Source organism: Rhodotorula paludigena (assembly GCF_050403205.1).
Source record: "Rhodotorula paludigena JCM10292 DNA, Rt_paludigena_JCM10292v1_ctg14, whole genome shotgun sequence".
Taxonomy (NCBI): domain Eukaryota; kingdom Fungi; phylum Basidiomycota; class Microbotryomycetes; order Sporidiobolales; family Sporidiobolaceae; genus Rhodotorula; species Rhodotorula paludigena.
Genome location: NW_027481444.1, coordinates 47,875 through 65,473, shown reverse-complemented (window position 1 = coordinate 65,473; position 17,599 = coordinate 47,875). Strand labels below are relative to the sequence as shown.

The 17,599-nt window shown below is 62.9% G+C and overlaps 7 protein-coding genes across 7 annotated transcripts; 2 read left to right on the top strand and 5 right to left on the bottom strand.

The window, feature by feature from the left end:
* Positions 1 to 354: 354 nt before the first annotated feature.
* AMS1 (alpha-mannosidase) lies at positions 355 to 5,369 on the top strand (the record flags this gene model as incomplete). Its single annotated transcript, XM_076648205.1, has 22 exons — positions 355 to 442; positions 529 to 650; positions 714 to 790; positions 858 to 1,057; positions 1,138 to 1,223; positions 1,307 to 1,368; positions 1,457 to 1,530; positions 1,625 to 1,791; positions 1,870 to 1,887; positions 1,975 to 2,009; positions 2,076 to 2,174; positions 2,252 to 2,307; positions 2,382 to 2,680; positions 2,747 to 3,057; positions 3,130 to 3,379; positions 3,436 to 3,784; positions 3,841 to 4,142; positions 4,204 to 4,352; positions 4,410 to 4,492; positions 4,550 to 4,717; positions 4,775 to 5,127; positions 5,235 to 5,369. 22 exons carry the CDS (start codon positions 355 to 357, stop codon positions 5,367 to 5,369), a joined length of 3,483 nt encoding a protein of 1,160 aa, XP_076506152.1.
* A 412-nt stretch (positions 5,370 to 5,781) lies between these two features.
* Positions 5,782 to 6,950, bottom strand: JCM10292_007128 (sugar O-acetyltransferase; the record flags this gene model as incomplete). The annotated part of the gene is made up of 7 exons (XM_076648204.1): positions 5,782 to 5,972; positions 6,030 to 6,093; positions 6,154 to 6,233; positions 6,287 to 6,539; positions 6,596 to 6,604; positions 6,672 to 6,713; positions 6,861 to 6,950. The coding sequence occupies 7 exons, from the start codon at positions 6,948 to 6,950 to the stop codon at positions 5,782 to 5,784; spliced, it is 729 nt and encodes a 242-aa protein (XP_076506151.1).
* A 437-nt stretch (positions 6,951 to 7,387) lies between these two features.
* Positions 7,388 to 9,562, bottom strand: JCM10292_007127 (MFS transporter; the record flags this gene model as incomplete). The annotated part of the gene is made up of 12 exons (XM_076648203.1): positions 7,388 to 7,510; positions 7,568 to 7,672; positions 7,731 to 7,768; positions 7,834 to 7,879; positions 7,938 to 8,046; positions 8,103 to 8,123; positions 8,183 to 8,227; positions 8,299 to 8,718; positions 8,784 to 8,977; positions 9,036 to 9,200; positions 9,259 to 9,272; positions 9,343 to 9,562. 12 exons carry the CDS (start codon positions 9,560 to 9,562, stop codon positions 7,388 to 7,390), a joined length of 1,500 nt encoding a protein of 499 aa, XP_076506150.1.
* A 417-nt stretch (positions 9,563 to 9,979) lies between these two features.
* On the bottom strand, positions 9,980 to 11,995 carry JCM10292_007126 (COP9 signalosome complex subunit 1; the record flags this gene model as incomplete). Its single annotated transcript, XM_076648202.1, has 7 exons — positions 9,980 to 10,082; positions 10,171 to 10,490; positions 10,622 to 10,822; positions 10,904 to 11,209; positions 11,272 to 11,406; positions 11,493 to 11,839; positions 11,893 to 11,995. The coding sequence occupies 7 exons, from the start codon at positions 11,993 to 11,995 to the stop codon at positions 9,980 to 9,982; spliced, it is 1,515 nt and encodes a 504-aa protein (XP_076506149.1).
* Positions 11,996 to 12,281: 286 nt separating this feature from the next.
* JCM10292_007125 (alpha/beta hydrolase) lies at positions 12,282 to 15,353 on the bottom strand (the record flags this gene model as incomplete). The annotated part of the gene is made up of 11 exons (XM_076648201.1): positions 12,282 to 13,304; positions 13,387 to 13,608; positions 13,682 to 13,932; positions 13,994 to 14,099; positions 14,168 to 14,331; positions 14,413 to 14,457; positions 14,517 to 14,543; positions 14,632 to 14,655; positions 14,727 to 14,790; positions 14,870 to 15,038; positions 15,127 to 15,353. The coding sequence occupies 11 exons, from the start codon at positions 15,351 to 15,353 to the stop codon at positions 12,282 to 12,284; spliced, it is 2,322 nt and encodes a 773-aa protein (XP_076506148.1).
* A 698-nt stretch (positions 15,354 to 16,051) lies between these two features.
* Positions 16,052 to 16,902, top strand: QCR8 (ubiquinol--cytochrome-c reductase subunit 8; the record flags this gene model as incomplete). Its single annotated transcript, XM_076648200.1, has 5 exons — positions 16,052 to 16,095; positions 16,397 to 16,421; positions 16,530 to 16,566; positions 16,632 to 16,745; positions 16,820 to 16,902. 5 exons carry the CDS (start codon positions 16,052 to 16,054, stop codon positions 16,900 to 16,902), a joined length of 303 nt encoding a protein of 100 aa, XP_076506147.1.
* A 204-nt stretch (positions 16,903 to 17,106) lies between these two features.
* Positions 17,107 to 17,463, bottom strand: JCM10292_007123 (uncharacterized protein; the record flags this gene model as incomplete). Its single annotated transcript, XM_076648199.1, has 1 exon — positions 17,107 to 17,463. One exon carries the CDS (start codon positions 17,461 to 17,463, stop codon positions 17,107 to 17,109), a length of 357 nt encoding a protein of 118 aa, XP_076506146.1.
* Between the last annotated feature and the right edge of the window lie 136 nt (positions 17,464 to 17,599).

Below are 17,599 nucleotides of genomic sequence, written 5' to 3'. Positions count from 1 at the left end.
CGCGGACGAAGTGAGGTTGTGGTCGGGGGCAAGCCGTCGAGTCGCTACAGAACTGCAGAAGCTGATTGTATACTAGTGCTAGGCGTTCGTAGCGCTCTCTCGATAAAAGGCTAGCTCTACACACGGGATCGGCAGAGAGCGATGGTGCAGGCGAGGTCAAGGGGCGGCGAGGCGAGGTGGACCGCGAGGGTTGCACCTGCACCAGCGAGCGACTGCGCTCTGTCCGAGCCTACAGCAGAGCAGCGAGAGCTCTCGTGCAGCCCGCACTGCCTGCCTGCGCTTCCGCCCGCACCGCACTGCACCCGCCCGGTCCTCCGCCCCCACACGTTGCCGCCGTCTCTGCGATCCTCGGCCATGGCGACGGCACCCGCGAGCGCAAAGCCGCTGTACCCCATCGTGAATCACGAGCCCCGCGCAGTCCACTTCCGCGGCCTCACCCTCGGTGCGCCGCCCTCGCGTTGTGCCCTCATCCCTCGTCGGAGAGGCTGACCCTCTGTGGTGGGGGTGTCACCATCTCGCGCGCTGCAGGCCGGTTGGACCAATTCGAAGGCGGCAAGTTTCCCAACATCACCGACGTCCTCTTTGAGCACCGCAGCGACGACGAGGCCCACATCCAGCTCGAGTACTGGAGCTCGCCGGGCAGGGAAAAGGCGCGCTGTCTCTTTCAACCTCGTCTGCTTCGTTGCGAAGCTCATCAGTCTGCGCAAACACAGACTCCCTTCAAAGAGGCGGTCCGCCAGCACTTCAAGCCCGCGCACAAGGGGATCGAACTCGGCCCGTCCTGGACCAAGTACGTCCGTTCTTCCGTTCACTTGTCCTTCCTGCATTCCTGACCCTGCCGTTGCTGCCACCCGCAGCCACTGGTTCCGCGTGACGATCCACCTCCCGGCAGAATGGAAGGACGCCGAGCGCATCCAGCTCGAGTTTGACCCGTCGTGCGAGGCTATGGTCTTCGACACCGAGGGCTGCCCGCTACAGGGCCTCACGGGCGGCTTCGCGATCGACCGCAGGGTCGAGTTCATCCTCCCGAAGGACAAGCGCGCGAGCGGATACAAGTGTGCGTTCCGCCGATCCCCTCTGCGCGAACCTTCTCCGGGATCGAGATTGCGCCCGCTCATTCGGATGCCGGATACGCAGACTACATCGAGACGAGCTGCAACGCCATGTTTGGCAATGGCTTGGGCGAGACGAACGGCCCGCCCGACAACAACCGCTATTTCCGCGTGCGTGCACTCTTCGCGCCTTCTGGGCGAGTCATGTCCTTGCGGGTCGTTGACTTGCCCTGGTGCTGCCTTTTTGCCCACAGCTCAACAGTGCAGATCTCGTTGTACCTCGCATGGAAGCCTGGCGCCTCCTGTGGGACTTCCGGTGCGTTGCTTTCTCGCCGTCTCTTTACCGGACCTCCTTGGTGGGAACCTGCGGATGAGCCGGTATTAACAATTCGAATGTTGCACAGTGTCATCCGAGACCTCGCTCGCAACCTCCCCGAGCGCTCGCCTCTCGGCAACAAGTGCCTCGAAGTCGGCAATGGTGCGCTTTCTTTCACTCTTCATACCTCCCTCCCTCCGCCGCACGCTCCCATCAGCACACACACGGACTCACGATGCTTCGTGCCCTCGCACAGCCATCATGAACACCTTCCGCTCGTCCGACCTCTCGACCATCGCGGCCTCTCGCGCGCTCGCTGCGCGCGTCTTTGGCGGGCCCGAGTGGGAGAAAGAGGGCGCGGACGTGTACCGCGGCGACCCGGGCGAGAGCGGGGTCGCGAGCTGGGCGATCGGGAACTGCCACGTGCGTCGTTGGCTCGCGTGCTTGTTGCGAGGGCGGGAAGACGGGTGCTGACTTGCTTTGATGGTTGCGCGAGCGCAGATTGACACGGGCTGGCTTGTGCGTTTCTCAGCCTACGTCTCTGGGCACTCGGGGCTTTCCGAAGCCAGGGGAAACTGACGGCAGGATGTCCCATGACGCAAACAGTGGCCCTTCTCCGTCACGCGCCAGAAGACTGCGCGGTGCGCTTGCTCTGCCTGTCTCGGCGCCGTTGCATTAGTTACTGATGGATCGTTGCGCTCTGCCAGCTCGTGGAGCACGCAGCTCGACCTGATGGAGCGCTACCCGGAGCACCGCTTCGTCGCGTCGCAGGCGCAGCAGTTCAAGTGGCTCGAGCAGGACTACCCGTGCGTCTTCGCGGGCTCGCTTCGGTCCTCATTGCCAAACTCAGCTCTGCTGATACCACCTTGCTGTCGATGCACAGGCTGTTGTTCCAGAAGATCAAGGGCAAGGTCCAGAGCGGCCAATTCCTCCCGATCGGTGCGCCCGGAGAACGCTCTGCATCGGCTTCGAGATGCCTCAACTGATGCTTCCGCTTCTCTCCGCCCGCACAGGCGGCATGTGGGTCGAGTCGGACCAGCTGCTTCCGTCGGGCGAGTCGCTCGCACGGCAGTTCATCTACGGCCAGCGCTACTTCAAGTCGCGCTTCGGGTCGTACTGCCGCACGTTCTGGCTCCCCGACTCGTTCGGATACAACGCCGCCGCGCCGCAGATTGCGCGCCTCGCCGGGCTCGACTTCTTCTTTACGCAGAAGACGAGCTGGAGCCAGTTCAACGAGTTCCCGAACACGAGCTTTAGGTGGGAGGGGCAGGACAAGACGCAGATCCTCGTGCACCTGTGCCCGCAGAACACGGTGTGCTCGCTCAGTCACGCTCGTGTTGAGGGTCAACGACTGATTCCTTCCGATCGCTCCGCGCAGTACACGGCCCAAGCCTCGGTCGAGGACGTTCTCAACACCTGGCGGAACCACAAGTCGCTCCAGTCGGGTGCGCAGACGGGCCTCCTTACATACGGCAACGGCGACGGCGGCGGCGGGCCCCTCGCGCCCATGCTCGAGACGCTCCGGCGGTGCCGCGCCATCGCGAACGACACGGCCGGCGGCGGGGGCGAGATCCCCAAGGTGCACATGGGCGCGACGGTCGAGCAGTTCTACGAGGACGTGCTCAAGAAGAGCGAGAAGGGCGAGAGGCTGCCGACCTGGACCGGCGAGCTGTACCTCGAGCTGCACCGGTGAGCCTGCGCTCTCGTCTCTCGGACACTGGCACATCAGTGTTGCCAATACGCTGACTCGACGGAATGCAGCGGCACGGCCACCTCGCACGGCTCGATGAAGCGCAACAACCGCAAGACCGAGATCCTCCTGCACGACCTCGAGTACGTCGCGACGCTGGCGAGCGTCTTTCCGTCCCGCACGGGCGCGGGCGACTCGGCGAGCGCGTACCGCTACCCGAAGGACGAGCTCGACAAGCTGTGGGAGGACATGCTGCTGCTCCAGTTCCACGACGTGCTGCCCGGCAGCGCAATCGGCATGGTCTACGAGGACGCCGAAAAGGTATGGTGCCGTTCTCGCTCTACTTTCGGGCTGGTAACTCACTCAAACCTCCGCAGATCTACGCTGACGTGACGAAGAAGGCCAACGCGCTCCTTGAGTCGGCCCTCTCGGCGCTCATCCCGCACTCGACGCCTCTCTCGTCCGCCGAGCTGCCGTCCTCTTCCGCCCCGCTCGACGCACTCGTCGCGCTCGACCCGCTCTCGCCGGCCCAGCCGCGCCGCGAGCTCGTCAAGGTCCCGCTCGCAGTCGCGCGCGCGCTCGAGGATGCCGCCGTGCAGCGAAGCCACGACGGAGAGGCGTACGTTCTGTTCGAGGGTACGGAGGGCGTGCAGGGCCAGACGGTCCTGCACAAGCCGGTCGGCGCGATGGAGATTGCCGAGCGTGGCCATGTCCTCGCTGCGCGCGGTGCGTCCATCTCCTGTACGTCTCGTCGCGAAGTTGCTGATCGCCGCGTCATGCAGCCCGCACGGCCGGCGACAACTTTGTCCTCTCGACGCCGAAGCTCAAAGTCACTGTTACGCCGTCTGGCCGCATCTCGAGCATCTACGACAAGGAGGTCGAGCGCGAGCTCATCCTCGAGGGCCGCACGGCCGGCTTTGTCATCTTCCAGGACACGCCGCTGAACTGGGACGCGTGGGACGTCGATGCGTTCCACCTCGAGACAAAGAAGGAGGTCAATGCGACGAGTGTCGAGGTTGTCGAGGACGGCCCGCTCCGCAGCTCTTTGCTCGTCACGTACCACCTCAGCAAGAGCGTGGTCAAGGTGCGTCGTGGCTTCTGCGCTTTACTTCATGGCTGCGACTGACGAGTCCTGCCTTTTCCAGGCCACCATCTCACTCGATGCAGCGGCGCCGTCGACCAAGGCCGACGCGCTCAGCCTTCTCCGCTTCGACGTCCAGGTCGACTGGCACGAGCGTCACGAGTTCCTTAAGTGGGAGATCCCACTCGCCATCACGCCCACGGGAGACGTTGCGTACGTTCGGTCATCCCAATTGCCCGCGACCTGAGTCTGACAGACTGTCGCACCTAGGACCTACGAGAACCAGTTCGGCTTCTGCCAGCGCTCGACGCACCGCAACACGACGTGGCAGCGCGCCCAATTCGAGGTTTGCGGTTCGTGACTTCCGGTTTCTCAGACGTTCTCAGTGTGCTGACATGCAGGTCTCGCAGGTCACCGCTATGCCGACGTCTCCGAGTTTGGGTATGGCGTTGCGCTGCTCAACGACTCAAAATACGGCCATGCGTGCGAGGGGAGCACGCTCCGTCTGTCGCTTCTGCGTGCCGCGACTATCCCGGACGACCAGCAGGACCAGGGCTCGCACCAGTTCTCGTTCGCGGGTATGTCCCCTGCTTTCCTTCTCTCTCGAGCGCAGGAGACTAAACGCCTTCCCGCAGTCCTCCCTCATCGCGGCTCCTTCGCCGAGTCGGACGTCCCGGCCGTCGCGCGCTTCTTCAACTACCCTCTGCACCTGCGCCGCCTCCCTTCCTCCTCCCTCCGCTCGCATGCTTCTGCGCTCCTTGCCAGCCCGCAGGGCCGCAGCCCATTCACCCTCTCGGGCGCGCGCAATATCGTGCTCGACACGATCAAGCGCGGCGAAGACGACCATTTCTCGGCGGCCGGTCAGGGCGACGGGACCGAGACGGTCGTTCTCAGGCTGTACGAGGCGTACGGCGGCGGTGCGGGTGGCGTCAAGGTCGAGGCAAGGCTCCCCAAGGGAAAGAGCGTCGTGAAGGCGGAGGTTACAGACGTGCGTTCCGCTCACTGGCTCCACTTTTCGGGTTGTGGCTCTCGTTTTCGACGTGAAAGCCGTGACGGATGTTGTGAACGTGGGGCGCTGACATGTATCTCCTGCAGCTCCTCGAGCGTCCGGTTGAAGACCTCTCGATCACCGTCAGCTCTGTCAACCCCGACTCGCCAGCGACGAACTCTATTGCGCTCCCGCGCTTCCGCGCTTTCCAAATCGTCACCGTGCGCCTGACGCTCGCCTAGACGGACTCACGACGCCGCTAGATCCGCCCAACTCTCTCGCAATCGTTTTAAAAAAAAGCAAAAGTGCTGTAGCCTGCGTCTTCCCCTTTCTGTCTGTCAACGATGTCCCTATTGCCCAGCGACTTGCGGTGCGTGTGAATCGGGAGCCCCGTGGTGAACCTCAAGTCGCAAGCATGTCTTCTGGACGTTTTTCGACCTTCCTAACCTCAATGCCTTACGCCATTCGCTCAGCGCCCAGGTGTTGCACCCTGTAGACGATGAGGCTATCTAATCGCAGCTATCTGTCGCCACCGCCGCTCGACAGGGGAGCTCGCCAATCCTCCTTGCCACAGTCGCGCCACAGTCGCATCGCAGCACCACAACCTCGGTAGTATCAGTGTCTATTGCTGTTGACTCTACATGCATCGCCTGCTCAGAACTTCACGCGGTCATTCTTGGCAGCCGACTTGCTGCCAGGGAGCGGGACCACGAGACGCTTGTCCTTCGGGTCAATCGGGCCTGCCGGCGGATCGAGGTGCTTGAGGATGCGAGCGGGGACGCCGCCGATGACGCAGTTGTCAGGGAAGTCGCCCTTGACCATGCTGCCAGCAGCAACTGTGCAGTCTGCAGGATGATACGAGTCAGACACTGTCGCAGACAAACGAGCGCTGCACAACGCACTCTTGCCAATCTTTGCCGGGCCAACAATGGTGACGTGCCCACCGATCCATGTGTCGTCACCGATCTGACTTATCCAGGAAGATCAGAGAGAATCGAAGCGCCCGGGATTGAGACGCGCCCGTACCTCGACCGGGTAGGCACGCTCGTATCCTGCTACTCGCTCATCAACATGAACCGAGTGGGTCGCGCAGTAAATATGGACGCCTGTGGAATAGATACTGAGCAACTGTCTGCAATTCAGGAGCGAAAGCGCGCACCAGGGGCGAGAATGGTCCGCTCGCCAAAGCTGATCTTGGCGCAGTCAAGGAAGACGCAGCCAAAGTTGGCGTAGAAGTCGCCTTTGAACTCGATGTTGTAGCCATAGTCGACGTAGAGAGGCGGCTCGATCGCGATGCTGCGGACGCGCTCCAGCGGAAGCTCGAAGAGGTCGGCGAGATGCTGGAGGCGCGAGTCGGGTCCGTAGAATTCGTTAAGCTGCAAGTTTTCGCGCCAGTCGGTAAAGGGATGGTTCTACAGCGACACATGTCAGTCGCAAGTCCCGCATGCAGGAACGGAAGTCGGCGCACGTTGTACTTCTGCGAGAGCAACGCGGAAGCAGATCGTCAGCTCTGATTCCTCAGTCTTAAAGCGGCGCCCGCGCACCTGACACAAGTCGCGAGCCTTCAAGCGGTCTCGCATGAGGTCCTGCGTGTCCAGCGGTGCAAGTCAGCTTCTGCCGACCTTCCCCCCACATCCTCTCGTCCTCGGCTGGGCGCACCCTGTCGTCAAGCGCGAGGTAGCTGCGAAGGCAACAGTCAGGCCTCTGTAGAGCTGCACAGCGACACAACAGACTTGCGCAAGACCCTGCACCATCTTCTCGCGCTCGGAAAGAGCCGCGAAGGCTGCGAGCTCGTCGGCGGAGGCTTCTTCGAATGGCGGCATGGCGTTGCTGGCGAGTGGGCGTTCGTGTGTGGTGAGGGGAGGAGGTCAAGAGCTGCTCGGCCAGTCCCCGCGTGGCCTTGCTGCTGAGAAGCCGCCGACGCGCCCAGCCGCGCTCTTCTCCCGGTCGGTCGGAAACGTGCCGATCGCCGGTCCGCCTCTTCGGACGACGTCCGCACACTTCGCGGTTCTCATGCACCTGTGCACAAGCTCTGCCGTCTCGCATGGCGTTCTACTCTGTCGCTGCGAGTTGCCGCCAATCTGACGCCGGCACAATCTGAGTCTCAGACGAGGCGCCGGCACGTTGAGGCTTCTCGGGCAACGCTCTCCGTACTGCGCTCATGCAGGGCAGGGTGGCCGAATCCGATGTGGGCATAGTCAGCAGACTACGCACAAGGTCTAGATCTCCGTTGTGGTAGACGGCTCGGCGATGAGTCGGCCTACTCTTCCTTCCGCGGCACGTCCGGCACAAACCACCAGATGACCAGCATCAGCGCAAAACAGACAATCATGACTGGATGCAACACGACCGGCGAGAAGCGCTGGGCCAAAACGCCCGTAATCTGCTCACCGGGTTTGTCATCGGTTGGTGAGAAGCTGACGAAAGCAGGTGAACGTACAAAGGGCATGCTCGCCGAGCCAACCTGGCCAATAGCAGCAATGATTGAGATTGATCCGGTCTGTAGGTGTCGCGGAAGGACCTTGGTAGCGATGCTAACAACGATCTGAGTGCGAGAAGGTCAGACATTTGCTTGCACTCGGCGCTTTAAGGTCTCAAGGTACCGGGTAGACGGGCCCGATGAGAACGCCAACGAGTGCAACTGCCCGTATCTGGCTTAGTAAGCTGCGGCAGAAAGTACCGTGGGTGCTGAAGGATGCGTCGTACCGACCACAGCGTTACCTATGAGCGAGTCGCTGAACCAGATGGCAAACTAGGGGGACAAACGTGTCAGCCGTTGGCGTTAGGAGAGACTGACAAAGAAGACGTACTTCGAGTGCCAGTGCTGCAATGATGTACAGGTAAATGATCCTTTTTTCGCCAACTCGCAAATTGAGCGGGATTGATATGATGCGGCCGACCATGATGCCGAGCCAAAAGCTGGAGGGCCGGGTTGATCAGCGTGTCCTCTTGGCCCAGGCTCAAAGCTGACGAACCCAGTAGCGACGTAACCGGCGCTGCAAGTGAAAGTGTCAACTAGCAACGGTTCGCAGTTCCAGAAATTGGGCCTGCGTACTCTGCCCCTCCACTGCGGTTCTCCATGAGGAACGTCACAATCCAGCTGTTGGTTCATGGCAGCGTGAAATCAGTCAACGCTCGGACAGCGATACCGGGCCGAGGTAAGTTGCGTACCCTCCCATGGAGACCTCCGCGCCGACGTAGAGCATGATGAAAGGCGCACACGTCCATGTAATCCGGTGCCGAGCGGCACGCATCGATGTGCTGTTCCACCCGCCCGTCTTGATTGGCGCAGCCGCGCCAGCATGCGTCTCTCCTGAGGTTTCACCGCTGCGGGGTTCGAGCGCGGCTGCCGACCCGATGGCGTTCAGCTCAAGCCCGTGCTCCGGCTCCGTTCTCGTCGCTTCGCTCGAAGTCGCTGTCGACACCGCGTCAACCCCTTCGGTGCGGTAGTTGAACTTGAAGGCGTAAGTGAGGACGGCGATATTTATGACCGACATGCCCAGCGAGATGGCGTAGAAGCGAGAGAAGAGGATGCCAGACGAGGCAAACGCGGTCGCGGCGAGTGGACACACGGCGCCGCCGAGGCCGTATCTTCAGCCAGTAGGTGAACTTGTGTCAAATCGTCCGCAATTGTTCGAGTGGAGAGAAGCGCGCACACGCCGTGCAGAAAGCTCAGACGCTTCTCCGCCTTGGGCAGGGTCGCGAAGAACACGTTTGAGTTGGCGGACTGGAAGGCGACGCCAAAACCCGCCGTCGCGAATAGGACAGGGAAGAGAGGGAAAGGGAATGCCGCGATGAGGAGGCCGAAGCCGATGGCCTGGAAGCATGCACCAAGAACAATGACCTTGCCCTGGGGTGAATAGATTGAATCAGCTATTCCGTCGTGCAGACGCTCTGGCGTAGCTCACAATTCCGAATCGAGCCGTTAACGGAGGGCATAGGATGGCGGCGGCAAGATAGCCAGCCATAAAGCCAAGGAACAGCAGTGAGACAACCGAGTAGGTCAGGCCGTAGTGCGCTTGGATGTACGGGATAAGAGGGCCGGAAGAGGCGTCGCTCCAGCCCGCGATGAACTGCAGAAGCAGCAATGATCAGCTCGCGAAGCCTTCATTCAGCTCGTCCCGCACCCACCATTGCCCAGTAACCTGTGCAGCATTGTATCAGTGTGTCAGTAGAGCGAATGGAAACAAGCGGAGCCGGGGAGGGGACACGCACAGCTGAACTCCCTCGTACGTGAGTCCCGCTTCTCTCGCCTCGAAACCTTGTCATCCTTCTGCAAGCTCGTGTCGAGCGTTGAAGTGCGCGGCAGGCCGGCAGCATGGTGCTCGTCCGGCGTTGCGAAGAATCCTGCCTTTGAAGACGCAGGCGATGGCGGCGCACGAACAGGATCGGGTATGCGGACTGTGCCCGATCTCACCACCATTGTCTCGGACATGGCATGCAGCAGCTCGTGGTGGTGAGCAAGTTGAAGGCAACCGAGATAAGGGCGGGAAAGCGCTCGGGCGAGTTCTGGCATCAGCTCGGCACAAGCTCCCTGCTGACGTGGCGAAAAGTGACGTGTCGCGAAGTCAGTCCCGGCAGGCGAATTGAGAATGGACCGGCGTCGCAGCATCCCGCGCAGACAGGCTAACGAGCCAGCCGGCCGATGATCGGCCTACCAGGTTGAAATGAGGTATGCGTGTTAACGTGAGAAAGTAGCGCAAGAGCCGCGATGCGCTGAGAGACGTTACAGGAGCTGCGAGCTGCACAGCACCGTCGGGTAACTACGAAGAACATTCGGCGAACCAAACCACAAGCGGTACAGCGACAGCGACGAACGCGACAGACAGAACGGCAGGAGGAGAATGCAGGCTCAGTCGACCATGATGCTCTGCTCATGCTCGCGCGAAGGGCCGTGGCCGCCGCCGCCGCGCTTGGCCGGCTTGACGACAAGCTCGTTCTGGAGGAGCTTCATCCTGCAAGAAGGGTGTACGTGGCGGTCAGAAATCCCCATACGAGCGACTCTTGGAAGCGGGCCGTCTCGACCAGCGACGCGAGACGCACCGGAGCTGGCTCGCCATCGCCCTGCGCTGCATCTTCTCTCCCTGCTCGAGCGCATTCTTGAACGCCTCAATGCGTGGCTCCTGCTTTCTCGCGACGAGTGTGCCCTTGGCCGAGTCGACGCGCGCCTTCATGAGCCCGCGGCGAATGAGGTCGACGACGGCGCCGACGAGGTAGTCTTCGGGCCAGCCGAACGCGAGCGCCATGCGCGAGATGGAGACGGACGCGAAGGGCTGGAAGTAGGACAGGAGGGCACGCTCGCGGATGAGGCGGTGCAGCGAGTCGTAGTGAGGCGCGAGGTGAAGGTCGAGGAGGAAGCGCGCCTGCAGAGGGAGGCGTCAGCCACGCGTCTCGAGTCTCGCGCGCTCTGGGCGATGATTGCCTGTGCGGTGGCTTCGAGTGCAAGCACTTCGACCCCAGCTCCAGACTGTCTGCAATGAGTCCCGCAACGCACCTCGTACTTGTGCAGCAGCTCCAAGCCCTTCTTGAACTGGTTGTCGTAAAACGCGCGCACGATGTCGCGAAGATATGGCTCGAGGTCGAGGTACGGGCGGAGGTTGCCGTTCTCAAGCACGCGCGAGCGGAGCGCAGGGCGCGAGAAGCAGGCGAGGCCGGTGAGGACTGCGTAGAGGGCGATGTCGGCGGCAGGGATGAACTGCGCAGGTCGCCACGGGTTAGCCGATCCCTCCAGCGACAGGGGGTCGGAGAGGACAAGCGAGCGAGAAGACAGACGCACGTGCCCGGGACCAGAAACAAGCGCCTCCGCCCCAACGTCCGTGAACGCATACGCCGCCTTGTCGTACGCGCCCGAGCCGAGGTGAGCCACCCCTCCCGCAATTGTGAGCCTCTCGTGCGTGACCTTGCGCTCGCGCTCCTTGGCCGCCTCGATCGGGTCCTGCGCCGGCGCGACCATGCCGGGCAGGTTGACCGGCGCCGTCTTGCTTTTCCCGCTCGCGGCCGAGGCCTGTGCGGCTTCGACGGCAGACTCGGCCTTGACGACATAGTTGCGGACGAAGGCGTAGTTGGCCATGTCGAGCGCGACCTGTGCAGACCGGCGAGTGTGAGTGAGCACAATGCACGGGCTGTAAGAACGTGGCGGCGCACCTCGATGACGCCGAGGCACATTTCGAGAACGTGCTGGCTCGTCGTGCAGAATTCGCGGCTCTTGGTGTGCGAGCGGACCGAGGCTTGCAGGTCGCCGACGCGGTACTGGAAGCGCGCGAGGTCACGGTGGCCCATCTGTGAATCAACAAATGAGGCGTGGCATCCACATGTCAGCCCGTCGGAGTGGATGGTGTTCAGCAGGAGGTGCACGCAGGACTCACGCGAATCGACTCCTTGATGAGGTTGGTCATGTAGCCCTTGAGCTCAATCTCGAGCTTGTCGAGCCCGCTCTGCGCCTCCTTCTTGGTCCTGTCGAGCCACTCGCGGTCGATGCGCGCCTCGTTGCCCCTGACCTGCTCGTACCACGCCCTCGCCTGCGGGTCCTTCTCCTCGCCGCTCTCGAGGGCGCTCAGCAGCTGGCGGTAGCGGTAGTACGTTTCTTCGTACAGGCGGGCATCGAGCGTCTGCGCCTTGATCGCCTCGAGCGCGAGCGAGAGGGCCGGTCCAGCGAGCGACGGAGACGAGTCGGCGACGAAGAGCAGGCGGCGGACCTTGTTGCGGCCAATGACTGCGCAGAGCTCGTCAATACCTGCTTGGAACGACCACTGGCGGAGAACGCACCGTCCCAGCTCGCGGCGAGAGCGTCGAGGTCGTACGCCGAGTCGTCGCCGACAGCGATCCGGCGCGTCGGGCGGGCCGGTGCAGGCGCTGCGTCGATGTCCATCGTGCTCTCGAGTTCCCTGCGAGCAGTCTGAGCCGATTTGTGCGAGTGCGCGATGGCAGCTTAGGGACAAGATGAAGACGCTCGCGAGGACCAGGTGGGGGTCGTCGACAACTGGCAGAGGAGTTACTGCTGGTATTATGTGAGGCTCTACTAGTGAGTTAAAGAATTATTTACAGCGACTACGGAGGAAATCCGACGAAAGGCCTGCGCCCTCTCCTTCTCCTTCCGCGACGACCTCCAAAATCCTGCATGCAGTCTGAGCGGACCGCTCGCATCGAGACGCTTCTCAAGCACTCGCCGAAGCGGTCGCCGGCTCCTTGTCGCGCGACGTCGGCGCCTGCTCCTGCCGCTCGTCGCCCTCGCGCTCAATCTTGGCCTTGACCTCCTCGACCTTTTTGTCGCCCGCGACCTCCTCGTCCGGCTTGGCGGAGATGCCGGACCACATGCTGAGCGCCATCGTCGCCTTGGTCTTTTTGCCCGCCTCGTCGACACTGCGCGCCGCCTCCTTCGCGAGCGCCTCGTCGTGCCACGCCGCCACACTCCCGAGCGGCGGCCTCTCGCCCTCGAACTGACCGAGCAACCACCCGCTCCGCTGCGCAGCCTCCCAGTCTGCGCGCTTGAGCTCGCGAAAGTGCGCGAGATCCTTGGCGTACTTGTCGTCCCACTCGCGCCGCTGCGCGAGCCACTTTCGCACCGGCACCGCGTGCAGCAGCCCGATGTGCTCCGAGTTCATCGTGCACCCGTCGAGCTGTGAGGTGGGCTCAAGAGGGCGGATGAAGCCGTGCAGGTTGACGCGCTGCCGGATCATGTTGGCTGCGCCGGCGGGCGACGACGAGAAGGCGGGAAGGTGACCTGTCGCCGTGATGCGCTGAGGAGGAACATTCTCTGTCGTCGTTGACGACGGCGCAGCCGCAGCAGCTGCGGCGGCCGCCTCCTCGATCTCGTGCTCCGAGAGGGATGAGTGCTCCGACTCGGTGTTGGCGTACGACTCTGCGTCGCTCGAGTCGCCGTCCTCTTCCGAGTCGGCGTCCGCCACTTCTACGTGACTCGTCGCATTCGCAGCCTGCTGATCCGCCGTACGCAAGCCCGGCTCGACCGTCGCAACTGGCCTTGTGGCCGAAATCGTCGTCGGCTGGCTGCTGCTCGTCTCGGTTGACGTCGAGTGCGAAGCTGCGCCGTTCGAGACCGACGAAGAAGACGAAGAAGCTGCCATGCCGTTTGCGGCGTGACCGTGACTTTCACGGCGGGAGGAGCGAGCCTTGGCGGCGGCGAGGAAGAAGAAGCCGGCATTCGCTGCGCCGCGGTACATCTGCGCGGAGAAACATTCATTTTCGTCAGATCTGCGCAGCCCGGGAATGGCCAAGAGGCCGGAAGAGAGAGCTGCGGCGCACGTATTTCGCCAAGCTTGTGATGCTCAGCGTCGTCACGACGTGGCACCCTCCGTCAAAGACCTGCAGCTGGACCTTTGTCGGCGGGTAGTCCTGCTCGAGGTGCTTACGCTGCGAGGGGTACTGCTCGAGAATGCGCTGTGCGGGCGGGTACGAGGACGGGTTGGCGGCTTTGTGCGCGACGTGGATGATCTCGTCGTGCAGGAGCTCGGAGCCGCCACAGCACTGCAGGGAGAGGGGGTCAGTCTGTGCTAGCCTCTAGTGATCCGCTTCGTTACACGAAGGGACGGCGACGCACGATGTACAGCGGGCACAGACCCCCGAGCGAGCCCTGGTTGACGGGCGACACGAGCGGGTGGTCGAGCATGTTGTTCGGGCAGTACATCTGCACCTGCTCATCGAGCCTGACGACAACGTCTTGTCCGTTGGCCGCTAGCGCTTCCTCTCCAACGAGGACCTGCTCGATGCCCGTTGCGGGATTGGGCGGAGGAGGCCAGACCAGGTCTGGGCGGTAGATGAATCCGTTCGGGGGTATATAATCACCGTTGCCTGAGTTCTCACTGAGGAGTCAGCCACGGAAACCCTGAGAGAGATATGGCAAGGAACGCACCGTCGCCGCCAACGGAGGGGAACGAGTGCGCGAGGTCCACCCACGGCGAGATTAGCGTCGCACCCGCCGGCATCGGCAATCCCAGATCACGCAGAACAACAAGTAGCTGCCTCACACCGGCTCGTCAGCTTCGGCGCCTGTTTCTTCCATCGCCGGAGCAAGCGTTCGACGCACCGAGAGCGCGAGCCCGCCGCCCGCGGAGTCGCCCGACAGAATGATGTTCTCGGGCGGTACAGGCTCATGCGCAACGGATCCGTCTGTCGGCGGATCGATGAGGAAGAGGTACGAAGCGAGTGCGTCGTGCAGCGCGCAAGGGAAGGGGTACTGAGGGGCAAGACCTGCGGGCGCCTGGCGGTGAATCAATTCCAATTCCGTAGAGCGGCAGCGCGAGGGACCGGTGATGGAGCGCATGCGCGTACGTTGTGAGGGAGCGAACGCTCGTGCGCCGAGCTTTCGGGCGTGGCCTGCAACAATGGTGTGTGAGCGCTACATGCTGTGCGAGCCGAAAAGCCAAACCGCTCACGTTGGATCTGGTAGCGATGCGTTTCGACTGGAGGTGGCAAGCGAATGCGCCAGAGGGCGGGCGAGTCAGCAAAGTGAGAAGTGCGGGCGAACAGAGGGAATCATCGAGGGCGCACGCGAACTGAAGAAGTGGGCGCCGCCTGGATCACCCAATACTCTACGGTCAGCAACCTGTTGACGACGGAACATGAGCGAGACAGAAGAAGCGCACCGTGCAGGTAGAACAGAACGCGTTCAGGCGGTTTCGCGCCTCGCTTGATCTTGTCCTTCTTGAGCTGTCAGGGCATGCACAAGATCGACCACTCGTTAGCACTGCGCACTTCGGCAACATGGTGCAGCGGAAGTAGGGCTTACCTCGATCCACTCGCCCGTCAGGTCGCGCCCCCTCAGCGTCCACCACTTCTCGCCGCCGACGAGTTCGACCGTGCGCCGGTCGACCGAGAGCGCCTTGTGAAGGAGGTGCGCCGCGCGGTTGATGTTGGCCTGCGAAACGGAGACGCGGAGGACCGAGACCCAGGTCGGACTGCGCGTGCAAGCGAGGATGAACGGTCAGTCTCGCTTTCCAGCTCTCGAGCGCACGCTCGACGCTCAGGGAAGGGTAGGGCCCGCACCTGGGCACATGGCTCGCAGTAAACTTCTGCAGCTCACCGACGCCGTGCTTTGCGGCAAAGGCGAGAAAGGCGCGGACGATGGCGACGCCCTCTGCGTAGACGAGCTCCTTGGAAGGGTTGCCGGCCTTCTTGTTGCGGCGGTGGTGCCAGAGCCAGCGGAGGAAGCCCGTGAGGCCCTTTGGCGCCGTGTGCGAGGCGACGCCGGCAAGCGAGAGCGTCTTGGTCATGCCCGGTTGGAGGGGACGACTGCGAGACGAGACTGATGGAGAGCAAGAAGCAGAGACTAGCAGGTGAGCGAGGGGAGCTGACGGGGCTGAGGAGCAGGCAGCAGAGCAAGGGCAAGCGAGATGGCAAGCGAGTCCGGAGTGGAGTGGGGCTCGGGTTATTGCAGACACAAACGCATGACGACGAGCCCTCGCCGAGCAGCCCGCGGCGACTGAAGCGGCGACGAGCAACACCGCGGCCACGCGCTATCTCCGAGCAGGGTGTCTCATAGTCTGTACTGCTCTCTGACTGCTTTGAAAACATCCTCGTTCCTCGCAGATAGGTTCAGCTGCGGCTGAAAGCGACACGAGCGGGTCCGCCTTGAGCGTTCGCCTCGTTGGCCCGCGCGAGCGAGCGCCGCCCTCTGCCTCCACGCGCAGCCCGTCCCGCTTCGTGTGAGTCCGAGCGAGTCTCTGCAGCTCTTTGTGAACCTTGCACGCCCGCGCACGCCCCGCGCGAGCGACCGCCGCGCGCCTTCTTCGTCCTGGTCGCCCCGTCCCCGACTCGTGCCCGTCCTCTGCCCGCTTGTACGCGCGTGCGCGGGCTGTACGAGCCACGAAGGAATTGTGCAGCAGCTACAGGGCTACCTGAACACTTCGCTGATCCTCCAGTGCCCTCGCCGCAACAGCCTCTCCCCCTCTTCTCTTCCCGAGCATCCACCATGCACGCGTCGTCCTCGGTTCACTCGGGCATGCCCACTGGCAGGTGCGTTCACATTTGGCTATTCTCACTTCGATGTGTGGGCAGGAGCGACGGTACGCAACGACGAGGCGGATTTGGGCGTGCGAGGTCGGCTTGCGAGGGGACGGGCTGTCCCGCGCGACGGCGGACCTGCCTGCGGGCGCAGCGCTTCGTTGATGTCTCTGTGGCGCCTCGCCTACCGCAGCCTACGCCTGGACGGCAGCCAAAGGCGTACCAGGCGCCTGCCTACAGTATGCCACCTCGCATTCAAGAGAACGCATCGTTGACCTCTGTTCTCTCCGTCTTGCGCCGTATCGACGAGCAGCAAGTGGATGGGCTGGTGGGGTGACGTGCGTCCAGCTCCTTCCGCTGTCTCGTTCGGGTCGTGTGACGACCGGAACTCAGACTCGACATCGAATCGGTGGACGCTGACATGTGACTTTGTTCCGCTCGCACAGATGGGTGGCCCCAAGCAGAAGGGCATCGTCACCTACAGTGCGCCCCTCTCCCTCGTGCTCCATTCCGCGAGCCCGAAGTTGACCCGCATCTGTCTCCCGCAGCCGTCTCGCCGTTCCGCCAGGCGCCGATGCGCGGCGCGTGGAAGCACTGGACCGTGCGCGGCTACCACCGCCTCGCGCAGCAGGCCATCTACTTTGCCGTCCCGATCGGCATGGGTGCGTCGCGTTCCTCCTGCGCTCACTTCCTCTCAATAGAACGAGGTGCTGATGCGAGAGGCGCCCTTCGACAGGCTACGGTCTCATTTCGTGGGCGATCAAGGACAACGCGCTCCGCAACTCGAAGGAGGGCCAGGCCAAGGGTCTCTTCCCGTAAAAACCTCCTTCCTCCCCCTCTTGCCCCCCTCTTTCCGTCTGTATTCCTGTTTTGTTTCTCTCTGCGCTGCCGAGGAGACGTAGACGCGTGCCAGCCGCCTTTTTCATCCCTGCACTGCAAGAAAATGGACGGCGCAGTCGTTTCTTTCTCGGTCTTCACGTCGCCGAAACCGTCCTTGGAAGTCAATGCAGCTACGTCGCGCAGCTACCGCTTCGCGCGCTGCCGGGGCAGCATCACCTCGACTCTCGCGCCATCTATTCCGTGCGCAAGTTCCCTCAGCGCCTCCTTTGCCTGCTCGACCGCCGCCGCCTGTGCGCCCTCTTCAGTCGACGCCGCAGTTGCGCCGCTCGGCACGCCCTCGAGCGCGTAGACGTGCACCGAGGCGAGCAGGCCCGGTCCGAGCGTGCCTTGGTACCGCAGCGGGAGGTGCGAGGGTGGCAGAGGTGGAGGAGATGACGCTGATGAGGACGGGGACGAGGCCGCGCTGGAGGATGGGAGCGAGAGGACGAGGTAGGTGTTGTGGGCGTAGTCTGGCTGGAACGAGTACGGTGGTGGGCCCATGCTCCTCGGGAGGCTGCCCAGACTTGCTTGAGGGAAAGGACAGCTGCGCGGAAGCAACTACTTGTGTGAGGCGTGGGCACCTTCTTGCTCCTGCCGCCTTCGTTGCTCTCTTTGCGACTGCCCAGAGCTCACGCAA